This window comes from Cavia porcellus, unplaced genomic scaffold, assembly GCF_034190915.1.
Source record: "Cavia porcellus strain 051 isolate PalLab524CR breed Dunkin Hartley unplaced genomic scaffold, mCavPor4.1 scaffold_6, whole genome shotgun sequence".
Classification (NCBI taxonomy): Eukaryota; Metazoa; Chordata; class Mammalia; order Rodentia; family Caviidae; genus Cavia; species Cavia porcellus.
This window is the reverse complement of record NW_026947489.1, coordinates 35,246,657-35,262,828: the sequence shown is the minus strand read 5'-3', so window position 1 is coordinate 35,262,828 and position 16,172 is coordinate 35,246,657. Positions and strand designations below refer to the sequence as shown.

Genomic DNA, 16,172 nt, shown 5'->3' with positions numbered 1-16,172 from the left:
ACAAATACATTGTTACATCTCTTTAATGTACTGTACATCTACTTCCACAGAAAAGCTTAATAGCAATCCCAGTGCTTTAAGAGACATTGAGGAGATAAGCCAGGGAAGCCTACTATTTCAATGAAGAAAAAAATCTGTCAATATCATTGCAAAATTATAAAAATGTACCACTAGAGGGAACTCCTGAAGTCTTTATCTTATATCATTTAAGTAGATTTTTTGACTAAGGGTTTTAAAATTCGCAATTAGAAATACTCTTTTGTACATGTGGCTCTTAACCATTAAGTTATCATTCCTCCCTTTAATCTCCCTGGTTATCAAGCTTTTCTTTAGCTCATGTTCTGCTACTAGAAAGGCCTTGTTCTCTCCATGTAGCAGCAGCATCAACAGAGACCACTGAATGCATTTGCCCCGATCTTTATTATTTTCAGTTCATATCTATAGCAGATCAGATATTAAAATTTTAATATATGCTGTTACAGACAGCACACCACTGGACAGAAATCTTAAATGAGAAAGAGAAAAAGAGGAATGCTTACAGATAGAAAAGAACAATGTTCACAGAAATTATATTTCTAGTTAGGATCTCATTGTAAGAGAATTAAAATTTATCAGATTTTTGTTTTGCATGACATTAGAAGAAATGTGAAATAATACTTGCCGTCCTATCCACAGCAATGTACTTATTAAGTGCGTTTGCTTTCCTACCTAAGGCAACACCACGCTATGGCAAGACAGACCACACTTCATTTGAAATTACTGCTCATAATCCAAGAGAGATTATTCAGTCTGCCAGGAAAATCGATGCCTTATATGAAATAAGCCAGACTCAAAAACGTTAAGTACTAGACTCAATAAATTGCTTTCTACATTTGGATCTTATTGTACCCTATTCAATTTTCTTAATGCCAGGAAATAATCCACAATTTACCTGACAAAACCATCCTGCCAATATAGCACCAACTTTCCCTACTAGGTGGAATCTCAAAAGGATGACACGAAGGTAGAAGGAAAATATTATCAGACAAGAGGCAGAAAATGAGGAGGGGAGCACATGTAAAGGTCACAGAACAGGGGAAAAGAGTCAATTATATAACCAGAGACGATGCTGGCACAAACTTGAGGTACATGTCCATTACTACACTTCACTAAGTGAGCCAGTAACTACAAACCAGCATATTTGACATTGCCAAATTTTTATTTTCTAAAATGAATTATGTATACAGAAATCAGAAAATTATCTCAAATGGTGATCACTTAAGGATTTTAGTTTCTCCAGAAGTTAGATGTGATGCACATTTCTTTTTAGGAGTATGTCTCAACTTGTGCTATTGTTTCTAAGTAGAAGAAATTAAGAAGGGCTGTAAGCACACGAGGTGATAGATATGTTAGTTTGATTACAGCAATAGTTTCACAATGTGTTTGCATCCCAAAACATGCACTGCACACCTTACATGATTCTGGCAATTATACTCATATTTTTAAAATATCAAAATATGTGAACACATAGGACATTATAAAAATCATAAATTTAGTTCAATAATAAAACCTCATATAGACAGCAAAGGTTGTAATTTATGGGTAGAGAGCACCTGTACAAAAATGCACTCATTTTATATAATAAAACTTGATTATTTTAAGATGACTAATTAGGAATTTACATTCAGCTTGATATTTAGAACAATTTACTTTGTGTCACACCCTGGTATTCACAGTTACACAGCAGAGAAAAGATCAACTTAAAAATTGTATCAGTCATAGTTTTTAAATCTATCAGTGCTCACCTGGGAAAAAAGATGGCCATCTTCTTCTCTACGAACAAGATTGGAAAGGTAACAGTGAACCAAAAGGTGGGAGTCATCCAGGATGGTATTAAACCAACGTCTTGTGGGGAGCAAAGCCTAGAGAAAAACAAACACCAGAGCAGTAATTCTGCATGCATTCTCTCCAGGTAGAGGAGACGTCTACTTAGAAGTGAACATCGCGAAGCACCCTCTGGCCTCCTCAAACACCCACTCTGTAAAAGTAAGGAGTCTTGTCCATGTCACGAATAAACTTAAAAAGTTATGATAAGACAATGTTAAAAATAAATTTAAAAAACATTTAGCACAAGAAGGAATCTCACAGATCACCTCAATTAGTAGTTTTCCAATAAAACTTTATGAAAAGTCCCAGCATTTACTGTATACAAACCCAAAAGTGGAGCTCTCTGAAAGAAAAGGCAGAAAGCCCTATAAGGTTCTATCTACATTATCTCTCCTCACATCCCTTTGACACTCAGAAGATAATAAGAAACTATAAATACTGTATCAGTTTGAAAACCACTAATAAAATCATCATTTTATCTTCATTTAATAGATGAAGTTATTAAAATTCTATATATTGAAAGGACACAAATCAATTTGAGAGCTAGACTACACATGACAATATCATAAATGACTTCTAGTTCAATATGGGGACTATTCATTTCAAAATAAAGATTAGATTTCCTTTCAATTTTTCATAAAGCGGGAAAGAAAAGGAAATGGATTAAACCTGAACTACATCAATTCTATCTAGACTTTTTACTAAATCCTACACCTTAATACTATGAAGTCTTCTTTGAAAATCTTAATTTAAAAAAACTGACAATAAACAGAAGCCCCAGTAGAGCAGTCATCTCAAAATCTCAACAAACAATAAACTTGTGACTTTAAGTCACCTTCAGATAGGTATAAACTAATGACAGTTTGAAGTGATATTTCAATGCTTAATCGTACTCTTAACGATGATATAACAAGTCACTATAAATGTCTTACCTCTAGATCAATCGCAAGTTCAATGAATCTTTCACAGTAATGAACTTTGTCCATAGTGACAGGTTCTAGACACCAGAGAAAAACGTTAGAATTTTTTGGTCATTTTGTTTACCATTTCTTAAAACTGGTAGTTATTTAACAATTTAAACAAAAATCATTTGTTTCTTATCAATCAAAATTGGAGTACAATCCAAAGTATAAACTTGACATGTATTTTTTAAGAAGCAGGCTATACCTTAATATTTAGCTCTATAAATAAGACAAAATAAAAAATCTAGCCTGTGTCAGAGGTAGATTTCAAAATTCAGGTGTGCAAAGATATTTTGGGGGGTGTTAACTTTAAAAAACCTGTACAATGAGTAGATTTAGAAAAATGACTTGAAAAATCTGAAGGTAGTTTTATATCAGACTTTCTCCACTTTCCTCGGTACTGTAACACTGCCTTCTGAAAGTTCCTTCACGTGCATAAGCACAGCTACAGATACCAGATACGAGGCCTGCGGCACATGTGCCACAGCCAGCTAGCTGTTACTGTATACAACTCTAAAGCCTCATATCTATCAACTCTATCACTAAAGTACATAGGAAATGGGTAGCAAAAATGTACACCAACTAATTAGAAGTTAATCTATATTTTTTCCATGGTATATGTATTATTTTATACTGAAATGCCAATGAAACATAGAGCAATAAAATACTTTTTAAATCCTGAACTTACTTTCAACTATTCATGAGTATAATATACTATTTTTAAAAACATTCATTTTTATTTTTAAATAATTACAACCCTGTGACATGAAATACATTCAGAGTACAAGTTTTTATTTTTTTCTTCCCCTAATGCCAGGAAATGGTCTTGCATTTACCAGATAAAACCATCTTGCCAAGACTGTTATAATTAAAAGATAATTTCCAGGTCCCTTTAGCTGCTTAGTCAGATTTCCAGCAGTGACTAACCCAGGACCAGACTTGTAAAAGGCAGCCTACAAATGTCTCCTAATAATTATTTATTTATAGTCTGCAGGAAAATGGAAGGCTTTATATGGAGAGACAAATGTAAATATTTTTGTCATCAACATACGGAAATGTTATCTGGAATTTTTCCTGCAGCTTTACCCATTAAGCCAGACCTTGAAATAAGAGCAAGATGTAATAGCTAAAAAGGACGTTTAACTATTCCTCTAAATAAACATTTTCCAAGGAAAAACTGAACACCAAAGAAAATGACCTAACAGGTCTGATTAAGGTCTTAATCTAACAAAGATCAGACCTGGAAGCCAGGGTTTCTGGCCTAGTGTAGGTCACATCACTGAACTAAAGAACTTAAAGGAGTAATTTTTAACTTATAACTATTCAAGCTAGTCCTATGTTGCTACTTTGTTTATAACTGCCAAAAAAAAAAAAAAAAAAGACATTTCTATCCAAAATAAAACAAAACAAGCCAATTCTATTCTGCATCATTATTTACAGTTTAAAACAAAACACTGTCAATGGCTTAGTTAAAATTAGAAAACAAAATATGGTGTAGGCTGCTCTGGTGGTCACAGGTGCATTCAGTACAGAAACCCTGTCCTAACTTTAAACACAAACACCATATCCTTATCACCTGGCTCTTAAGTACACTCTGGGGACTTTTCCTTCTGATGGTAGTCCTAACATCTGATGCCATCCCACACAGATCTCTTTTGTAACAGTTGACAAGGCTATGCTGGTTTTATGAGCCTATAAAAGTCAAACAATAATCTTCCTTTTAAAAATTAGCCTTCTGCCTATCAACTATCCCATCTACCTTCACATCCTTTTTGAATTGATACATTATTTCCACCATCTTTTTGGCTTCTCTGCCAGCCACATAACAAATTTTGATTAAAGCTCAAGATTAAGAAACGTTGCATTCTTATGTAAACAACAGTAGCAAGAGATAGTTGTTGTTCACAGGTTAAAATTACTGTAGTCCTTATGTTCACCGCCATTTATTTTTTAAACCTAGATGAGCCTACACAAGTATTCTGTAATTGGAAGTATCAATTTGTATGGCCTTGATTATTAGAGAGATATTAGTAGTTCAAAGTATTATTATTACTATTTGTGACAAGAACTCCAAGTTCTGTCTTGTCGTCAGATTTAAAGCACTTAAAAAGATTTAAAATGTGCATTACACTACAAATTAGGTACAGCTGATTTATAGCACTGCTATCTATTCCTCACTGAATTTCAGCTATAACGTTCACTTTGGAAGCTTAGCATTAGTAGGTAATGCTGTTAAACAAAGCTATGTTCTGATAAAAAAATCATAAAAATGATTTAAGAGTGGAGCTGCTTTACTTAAAAGACGTTAAGCACTATTATATTCTACTTAACTATTAAACACTATTATATTCCACTTAAGAAATATTAAATAATATCTTATGTAGCATATATACCTAAGTAGACTGCATTCTACCTACATTCATTAAATGCTTACAAAGATCTACACAATTCAACATAGTTAACTTCTCTTGGTATATATGTATATAACACACACACATACACATTTTGTGTGTGGATCATGTGTATTTAATACTACCAAGAATATATTCCAATATATTATATACTCTATACACTATGTACTGCTTTCATCAATAAATGGACTTGATCTGCTTTAGTTCTCTTTGACCCATTTTATTTTGTAGCTTATTGTTTCAAAAATAATTTTTCTTGTTGTCTCTATATGATACTTGGCTATCATCTGAAAACCTGTTCACTGTTTATCAGTCCCTATACAAAATTGGGCCTACGAAGCAAATACAAAAAAAATTAGGTATCTAAATGAACATTTCAACAATCATGCTGATGTTTTTTAAATAGTGTTTAAGGGAGATCCTAATGTTTTGATTGGAAAAACTAGAAAAGAAAAGGGTGCTCACTTTGTTGATATAATTTAAAATCATTCTAATCATTCAGCAACTTCAGTAAAACTTTTGGGAGTCAGTCTTGATTCTTGCATTTCTCCCCTTACCACAGCCTACCATCAAATGTTTTCATTTCAATCTTTCATGAATTGGCAAGTCCTCTCCTTCCTAATCTACAATTTTGAGCCATCATTATATTGATCTGACCTATGATACCCAATTTCCTGCATCATGCCCTCTCCAAATTCAAATTCTCTTTTCAAATATTTTTAGAGATGAATAAATTCCATATATATGTGAAATCCTACATATATCCATACATAGTATATCTGAATGTATATGTACATACATATAAGGAACATACATGTGTATGTGAATACATATATTTATTCACAAACAAATTGAGTAAAAGAAGACAGTTACCAGAAAGTGGAACTGATTTCAGCACAGAGATAAACTTCTGGATGAGTTGTGAAAGAAATCTTCTCTCTTGATAGGCTCTAAAATCAAACATGGATCAAAGTATTTTGAGAAACTGTTACTTTAAAAATAAATCTTACATGCTGAATAAGCCTTTCTTACACTCTTCAAATGTTCCATTTCTCTGTCATTGGGAACATAATTTGAACACCAGCTTCTGCTGTGTAAACACAGTGCTACATGAAGAAATGAACACTTTGATTACTGAACAAAGTAAGCTAACAAATGTGTCCTTTCTTATTGCAGTTTTTACTATCTGGCTCAGTCCTATAATGCATGTTTATGTATTTAAGCTGAGATAAATAACTGTATACTTTTACATATTAAAGTACTAAATACAACGGACTACAATGGGTAAAGAGTAAAGGATAGTTTAGAAATCAATTTTGTACTCATTCCTAATTTAAGATGTACCAACTAATCAACAGACATTTATCACATATTATCCAAGTGATTATGCCAGACCTGCTAGATACACAGAGGAATGGTTAAAGTCTACTAGAAGTGTTAAGTCCTATCACATAAAGATAATGAGTAACACAGGTTAGTAATTAATAAAACTGCTTCACATTACTTTGCCATGACCTATGATGTGCAAGCATTTCATAGAAGTTATTTCATTTAATACTAACTACAGTATTATAAAACAGCCCTATCACTCAGATTTCACTCTATAGTTACCTAAGAAGAGGAGATGTAAACTTGCCCAAAGTCACATAGAAAAGAGAGCGTAGAATCTAGTTCAGTATGATTTTATTATTATTTTTTTTTTTGGTATTATGAATTGAACTCAACCTTATACTTGGCAAGCATCAGTCTAATAGTAGAATCTACTCTCTTAAACAATGGTACAAATTGTGGTCACAGAAATAGGTGTTGTGTTCTAGCAGTTCATAAGAAAATATTTGTCAATTAAGTGGAAGCAAGGTAAACAGGATTTAGGGGAGAAATCTTAGAGAAAGAATGACTAACCTAATCCAGCAATTTGAGGGTCACAAGAAATAGTGAGAGGTTGTTGGTTGGTTTTTGTTTGTCTGTTTTTTACTTTTTGAGGAGGGTTTTACTACCTATTTCAGGCTGGTCCTAAACTCACCAAGTAGCCCTTGAACTTGCGGCAATCGTCCTGCCTCATGAACCCTAATGCTGGTATTACCTGTGTGCACCACAATGCCCGGCTTAGCTGGAGATTTTTAAGTCACTGTAAAGTATTTAGAAGGTTCCCTATGGGAACAAAGAAACCACCAAAAGCTTCTGAATAGGAATATGGCAAAATACATAGTGTTCTATGACAATGACTACTTAAACTGCAGTGCTGTAGAAAGACCAAACAGGAATTATTGTAGCTGTTTAGTCAGGAGGCTAGAAGGGCCTAAATTATGACAATAGTGTGAACAGGACAACAGAGGAAGGACAAAGGATGGCTTCTATACGATTGCTTGGCTAGCTATAAGCAGCTAATCAGAGATCTGGGGATTTTTCAAGCCCAAGTGGCAGGAAGAATTAAGAGAAATCAGACATAAAGGTAAGTTTAGGAACAAAAAACAATGAGAAATATTTAGTTAAACTAAATCTGATTTTATGGCACTCATCCAAGCAGAAGTACCAAGTAAGGAGATGTATAATCATAGGACAGAAAACAAAATCAGGAACAGAAAGATTTAGGACTAAATTATAGTTAGATAATAGTAAAATTTCTTTAGAAAAATTAAATTCTGCAAAGATAGTATTTTCAGGGCAATCAAGGTGAAAAGGTGTTAGCTGGAAAGCTATGGAGAGAGGACATGGAACTGGAAATTGAGACAGGGCTGGTCCTAACTGACCCCGGCACCGCGGCACTTACTCTCTCCCATGCACACGCACCTCCCTGACACGCAGCCTTCCAGTTCTTCCTCGGGACCACCAGCCAAACACCTGGTGGCACATCCTTATGTTCGGGGTCCTCTGCATGTGGTTTATATACCTCATTAAAGAAATCTCACCCAGGCTCCTGGTTTCAATTAATGTGCCTACAAATGCATCATTCACATTTCTTACAGCCTCAATCTTCATGTCAAAAATATCTGACACGATAAAACTGAAGCCACCCTCTTTACTGCCAGGCCCACCTTGGTGAATATCTCACTGTCCCCTCATTATCCAGTCTGAAAACTACTCAGTATCAGTCTCAAATTCAACAATTTACCACCACCCACTGAACAGTTCTCTATTCTCCATCGCCATCCATTTGTTTCCAATGCCACTGTGTTCAAATTCTCATGATCTCTTGCCCAAGTATTATAACTACCTTCTGTCCTTGCCTTAACTCTTGCCTATTGAAAACCTACAACTTCCAGAAACACTGTTCCAGAATTTAAACCTGCATATATCACTCTATCTTCAAACTCCTTTGAGGACTCTCCATAACATAGGAATGAAGAATTAAAAATCGTACTTTATCACAAAATTCTAAAATCATAAATTATTACAAATTTCTTACTTAGAAAGTTGTCAAAGAAAAATATTATACACAAAGAAACTAGGTCCAAATTAGAACTCTGCCACATGTATAGATCTGTATCTTTTGACGCAAGTTACTTATTTTATCAACCTCAGCTCTCTCAAAAACTCCTGGGGACTAGCGGAGGAGAACTAGAAGACTATACAAGATAAATCCTTGTGATACACTAATACCCTAAACTTAGGAACTAGGGAAGACAGAACAAAATTCAAAAGGAAAAAAGCTAAAGTTGTTAAAGGAGGAACAATATACAAGAACTAGAGCATAATCAACAGGATCAAGTGAAACTCAAACAAAACGACATAAAACAAACACAAAACTCCCAAAGCATTAAATGAGGTGATTGGTAAGGTCAAAAAGAACAATTTCAGGTAGATGTGGACAATTCAAGTGGAAGTTACAAGATTTAAAGGAAAGAGAGCCGGGTTGGAGGCACATGCCTGTAATTCCAGCATTCAGGAGGCTGAGGCAGGAGGATCACTGGGAATTCAAAGCCAATCTGAATAGCACAGTGAAACCCTGTCTCAAAAAGACAAAACATAGATAAATAAATAAATAAATAACTACAGGAAAGAGAATTATAAGGTATTTTCTTAAAGAAAAACAGAACACAGCCAAAAGAAGTTATCCCAGACCCACAGTAAGCCCTGAGCACGTATATACTGTGTCTGTGTGCATGTGCATGCACAAGAGAAGAAAAACAGGAGTTAATCTAAAAGGCTGAGTGAAAACGGAGAAAAAGAACTACTGTTTTGGAGTAAATAGTACAGCTCAGTTTCAAAAAGATATAAGGAAACAAACATCTAAAAGTAGGAAAATCATAACTCTGTGTCCAAACACAGCTCTGTGTTCCCCAAAATAAATGTTGCTACAGACTTTGATCCAAGCCAAAGTAAATATGACTACTAGAAATAACCATAAAATAAAGCTGATGCCTCAAAGTGTACATAGCAAAACTTTATGTTGATAAAAATATTTAACATGGTCAAAACAACTGAACAGTTTTTTAAAATACCCTGGTAGCATTTATAAAGCACATAATAAGATGTACTGATAAAACGCATAACAGAATCCATGATGAAAAAAAGAATGAAACTATTTTTGTATAAAATTTAGGTCTGAAAACTCTGGACATGGATTTGATAGCTTTAAGAGTCACACTGATCTGCTTCTTTAATCCCTATATTTGACTTATTTTTCTGTTTTGATTTATTGTTTTATGATTTTATGTTTTGCATAGTTCAGCACCTAACATAGTTTATAATTCACCTGTTCACTGCTATCTTTCCCAACTAGAATATGATCCAAAAAAGCAAGAATTACTTTTGTTTTCTGCTGTATCCCAGTGCCAATAGCAGTATCTGGCAAAATAAACAGTGGTTTTTGAATGAACGAGTGATGGTTGGTGGTATGAAAGTTACTGTTAAAAATGAAGGAGTCAGAAAAAAAAGTGCTGAACTGAGTTTCATGACTTGGAAAAAACAAACCACCCCAAGAGACAGACTGCAGACAACAGGAAGAAAACACAGTGGCATTTATCACTGGTGCACAGAAAAGGAAAGGCAAAGCCTGGTGATGTTGTGGCTTCTCCTGTAGACCTCTATGAAAATATTCCTAGGCTGGGGATTGAGCTCAGCGGCATAAGTGCCTGCCTTGCAAGCAGGCAGTCGTGAGTTCGAGCCCTGGTACCAATAAAAACGAAAAAGACAAAAAAAAAAAAAAAAAAAAAAAAGAAAAAGAAAATATTCCTACATGGTCTAAGTAAAAGCACATCCATAATTCATTTGGGCTAAGCACTACATAAGCAACAAAGCACAGAGCTGTCCAAGACATATAATCCAGTACAACAGCTGAAGAGGGATAATACTGCCAACATACTGTTCTCTTGCTTCTGGATTCATCTTTTCATCATTCTTTTTAATCAAGTTCCAACATTTCCTTAGCTTGGGAGTCTTTTTTAATTCTAATTCCAATCGTGCCTGAACAACAGAGATGTAATATTAAATTACCAACAACATCAACGTTTACAGGGATAAAGATTAGATTGACTAGTAGAAGGCTTCCTAATATATAAACATAATATAAGCGACAGGATAAATACTGAAAAGTAAAATATTAACAATTATTTTTTTGAAAATTTCTAATATTAGATTTCATAGTCCCATAATTTAAATACAGATTGACCAAAACTAGCATATTTCTTATTTTTAGAAAACAACAATAAGCATAATAATGACAATTTAATCATATTTATTCAAAACAAGAACTGACTCATTAAAATGACACCTGCCTAAGTGACACACACACAGAATAGTATGTACAAAAACAAACAAACTGCCTGAGTGACGCTCGAGGTAAACTATCATCAAGTGGTTAACGAAAAGTAAGTCAGAAGAAACAGTCTTTTATAATCAAGATCTTGAGTTCGATAATCAAATTAATTTTTATTTGTAAAACTAAGGAGTTAAGTCTGCAAAATATAAAAATATAAGCATAATCACTGAAGTTTGCAAAATGTGTCAATAAATATGAAAAAGCTATCAAAAGTAAATCAGGAGGGGCTGAGGAGGTACAGTGCCTGCCTGGCAAGCATGAGGTCGTAAGTTCAATCCCCAGGACCAAAAAAGAAGTAAGGAAGGAAATGCTACCCTACCAGTGGTATATCCTCTTAGGAACCTATTAGTTTTTACCAGTATTAATTATTTATATGTGTCATATTTTCTCCCACCAAAATACTAAGTGAATCTACATATTTGGATGTGTCAACACTCATGTGTGTAGGAAACAGAATTCTGAAAGAACTGTTACATTGAAATTTGATCATTTTAACATTATCAGTAGTAGCAGTAGTAGCACTTCACTGACACTGGAGATTGAAGCCAGTGCCTTCCAAATGAGTTGCTGTCCAGTCTACTTTTACTTTCTATTCTGAGGCAGGAAGTTGGTCAATCACTGAACTGACTGGGCTGGACCCAAAGTTATAATTCTCCTGCCTCTGCTTCCCAGACTGATGGAACTAGCTTTACTTTACTTCCTAAAATATGCTAATTAGGTAGGCATACATATTATCCAATAAAGACTTGATGAAAAAACAAAAATCATTAACATTGAACATTATTCAGACCTACAACTGCATATACATTCTAGTAACAGGAAATTTAAAAGATCAAGTTTCATTTACATCCAAAGACATACATAAAGATAACAACTATACATTGCTAAATTATTCCTCTTTCTGTACAAATGCAACAGACTCTTACCTTTTTTTAACCTTAAAATACAGAAATTAGGTAAAACACATTAGGATGCATATGAAAATATCAAAACTTTAAAAACTACAGTTAAGTAACTTTTCTATGCAGGAAAGATTTTTACTTAACATTTTTATATCCATGTTAAAGCTACACAGTCTAAAAACCATAACTTCTACTTATACACACACATGAGATTTCTGAAATTAAATACTTACAGGTTGTAAGCCCATCCACATTGGGAGGGAGATAAGCTGCTGTACTTGACTTCGTATCAAGTCCACTTCCTATTCAAGCATGAAGAAAACAAGTTTATAAACACTCTAGCACTTCCACCGAAGTCTTTACATAGGTAATGTACTGCATTTTTAAGTCTGGGGAGAGGCCAATGCTTGAGTTGCCTTCTGTACGTTACCGCCTAAAGGTGAGCTGACTATACTGCACTTGTAGCAATTGTAACACAACAAAGTGATGTGTTTCATACACTGCATGCATCTTTGTGCCTTTCGCCGGTAATTTTACTGTTTAAAGTGGACCTCATGAAAAGACTGAAGTGCTATTACTGCTATCTAAAGTTCATAAGACTTAAGATTCTGATGTGCCTGAGAAAATACTGTTTGATAATTTACATTCAGGAACAGGAAAACTGTGGCAGTGAGATCGAAGTTAATGAATCAAAAATCTGTATTAAAAATAAACCTTCTTTAAACAGAAATACACATAAAATAAAGTGCTATATTAAGTTGGACAAAAATGCTACAACTAGAGGCCTGTAGGAACCTAATATTTTATTTCTCCTACAGACATGGCTCAGTGTCAGTTTATTTAGTGTACTTTATAAAACAAACATGACCGCCTTAAAAAAAGAACACTCGGAACACTCGGAGCATATTGAAAAGATAGAGTATTTCCATAATGAACTAGGTTTTCAGATGGTTAAAGCTGCCACCAAACTAATATTTACTAATTCAACTTTATTTCTGTTGTAGTTCTGATTCTAAAAAAAGATGTCTATCTCCATTTTCTGTTTAGTTTAATAAATTGTTAAACAAGGAACAGCAGCATACATTGAAGTGTAAATATTTTTATGCCTTTACAAGATCCAAGTGAGGTGGTATATAGAAATAGGCAATAACTTCAATCAACATCCAATCTTAGATGTAAGCGAGAACTCCATAGGAGGGTACCATCAATTCAGAAGGACTTAATCTTTAAGTAAGTATGTGAGGCTTCAGATAACCACAGGTGAGAAACTCAAATGAAAGATTACTGAAAACACTGCACGTTTTTGGAAGATAATCTACAAAGCATGAAAGCATATCACACACAACACAAGACTTTGTCAAAGATCGTCCACAACCTGCCTTAGTCATTCAACTCAAAACATAGCCCCCCTACTGCCTTGCTAGCCAGGACATGAGGCATGACTAAGCAGCCATCAAACTATGACGTGTGCAGGCCATGGCACAGATTTCATCAGTTAAAGTTCATAATCACTACACTCTGAGGCTTCTTGTTTTTGTGCTTTCCTTTAGTGCTTTCAACTCTCATCATTTTTCTTAGAGTCTGGACAGGAAAAAAGAGGGATCAAGTCCAAAACTATCAAAATAGTGAACATATCTTACAAAATGGCTTTACCGAGGAGTGGCTGAAGTCAGACTTGTAGTATTAGCCCATCCTTATTTCCCACTAGCACACAAGAGGAGACAGTCACCAAGGTACTCTCACCTCAACTCAATTAAAATAATTTAAGAACTTGAAAATTTCCCCAAAACAGAAAGTAAAATTACCAAACTGTTGAAACAATGATCAAGGAAAAGCAGCAGGACTGTCTGTTCATGGAGGGAAAATTCACCATCAGTTTCGGCTAATGCTGCAGTCAGGATACACTTAAAAAAGAACGGGAAGTGGTCTGGCTTCTTCTTAAAGGTCTGAAAACAGAAAAATTCACTGTGAACTGGTTTGCTCACCTACTTTCATTCCTTCAAAGAGAATCAGTAAGATTTTTAGGAATCTACTGGCCAACAAAAAGATACTTGTACACATATAAAAGGACTATCATATGCTTATTTATATTTTGAGATAGCAAGTCAAGCAGAGGTTTCTGACAGGACTGTGAGAAACTTGGAGAAATCTTTAGCTAGCCAATAAAATCATGGCTTTAATTCCATTAGTTTTACTTTCTGCAGATTATGCTTGCATTTAACTGTATTTTCTTCCGAAATATTTGAATTCCTGACAAAGTTGTATGTTTAGCAAAAATTTCAGTTTTCACACCGTAATTAATCTTAGGGACAGCTTTTCCTGCTATATTAGTTCTTTACTTATGACATGTAAGTAACAGAAATACATACATCTAAGCCTCCTTGATCTATTTTTTTCATTTTCTCCAAATGTGAGTTATACCAAATGTATGGTCTATACTGTTTCCATCCACTTCTCTAAACCAAGGCTCCACCAACATCACTTCCCTCACTTTGCAACGGCTGTGGAGTTCAAATAATCCTTATCAGCCCTCAAGTCCATTTCACAGTACTGACGGTTCCACTTTATTACTTACATGACATTGTTCTTAGAGTTCTACTTCATTCTTGTTCCAATTCTGCATTACTTTGATTATCATATTCCAATTATTTCAAAGGTATTTCTTTAGTACACATTTCTCCCCTTTGCTCTAGATCCCTTGATTTCTCTATTACACAATATTGTCTAAATATTTGTGATGGTTAATCTTGACTCAATTTGATTAGCTTGAGAGATGCCTAGGACATCATGTAATGCACACTCTAAGTATAAAGTCATGGGGCCACAATGATAGAAACTGTACCTATATCTGCTACCTAGCCCCTTCTTCATTGGTGCTCTGCTTCTTGGCATTCAGGATGTGTGCAGCCTGGCTCCACTGCCCATCCACCTACTGATCATGAACCTCTGAAACTCAGAGGCAAAATAAACTTCTTTAAATTGTAGATGTAATGCAGTGTGTCTCAGCAAAGGAAAGCTGACCAATATAGAAAACTGATAACTAGAAAAGTTGCCACAACGTATCAGACCACTGTTTCTGAAGCATTCAGAAATGGTGTGCAGGAGGAATTTGAAAACAACTACAGATGTGAGCTACATTAGTCATAGAAAGTCATAAGAAAAAACTGATCAGTGATTTTGGTCAGAACTCAGAAGATCAGTACTGTCAGAAATACAAACTGTAAAGGCCATGCTCATGAAGTTTCATACATGAGCATGAAGACCCAATAGAAAATTGAACTAAAAACCACTTGTGTTACATTCTAGCAAAGAATTTGTCTACATTTTGGCTATATATTAAGATTTGTGAGTAAAGCTGAGTTTATGGACAATAGGTTAATTGATCTGACAGAGGAAATTTCAAGGCAGCCCAATGTTCAAGTCGTGGCATGAGTACTAGTGGTTGCCATTAGCCAGATTAATAGTTGAAAATCAGGAACAAAAGGCAAATCAGAAAATTTTGAAAAAACTTGGTCTGAAAGAAACCACAGGTAAAGTTGAGACCAAAAAAGATATGGTTACTGATGAGACTAGTGTCACTACAAAAGAATCAAGTACACTAGATGAAAACAAGAAGATATCTTGAAGGTATCTCAGGAACCAGCAAGACCCTATCCACTGTAAGCCCAAGGGTACAAATGGTAAACCTTTCATTTGAGAAAAGAGCTCTGGACTCTGATAAGGGCCACCTAGGGAATTGGTTCCTCAGGATTCATTTGATCTAGCACTCAAAGGCTGCTGCAACAATGATCCAAGGAGATCTGGCCACTGCTCATGATGGAAGTAAATCCTGGCATTATCTACCTGCCACTTACTTTATAGTCATGTGGAATGCAAAAGTTACAGAGACATGGAGGCTTCCACTCAAATTTCACAGGAAGGCCTAAGAAGCTAGGCAAAAATGTGTGACAGAGCAGAGTCCCTGCCAGAAGCCCTTGACAAGGTAAAGGAAGAAACTAAGGGAGATGAAGAATTCAATGGAGACTCAATTTCCTTGGAAATGCCAGTGCACCAAGGAAAAAAACAGTCTCCAAGTCAGCCCAAGAGAGGCTGATGGGTTGCATCCAGTAAGGTCATAGAGGTGAGGTCACAGATTCTAGAAATGGACCTACAGTACATAATGTTTGCCCTGCTGAGTTTTAGTTCTGCTCTGGTCTTATTCTTTTCTACCTCCATTCTTCACTTTCAGAATGGGCATGTCTGCCATATACTTGTGATGGTGAGTCGTTTA

The 16,172-nt window shown here is 35.0% G+C and overlaps 1 protein-coding gene across 1 annotated transcript in view; it reads right to left on the bottom strand.

Moving 5' to 3' along the window:
• The window catches only part of Aqr (aquarius intron-binding spliceosomal factor), a 91,335-nt gene that overhangs the window by 59,103 nt on the left and 16,060 nt on the right, over window positions 1-16,172 (bottom strand). Inside the window, exons 6-11 of the mRNA XM_063250316.1 lie at window positions 13,708-13,848; window positions 12,136-12,204; window positions 10,545-10,645; window positions 6,113-6,189; window positions 2,799-2,863; window positions 1,785-1,901 (exon numbers count right to left, since the gene is read on the bottom strand). Coding sequence (XP_063106386.1) covers window positions 1,785-1,901; window positions 2,799-2,863; window positions 6,113-6,189; window positions 10,545-10,645; window positions 12,136-12,204; window positions 13,708-13,848 — 570 coding nt within the window. The remainder of the gene's footprint in view (window positions 1-1,784; window positions 1,902-2,798; window positions 2,864-6,112; window positions 6,190-10,544; window positions 10,646-12,135; window positions 12,205-13,707; window positions 13,849-16,172) is intronic.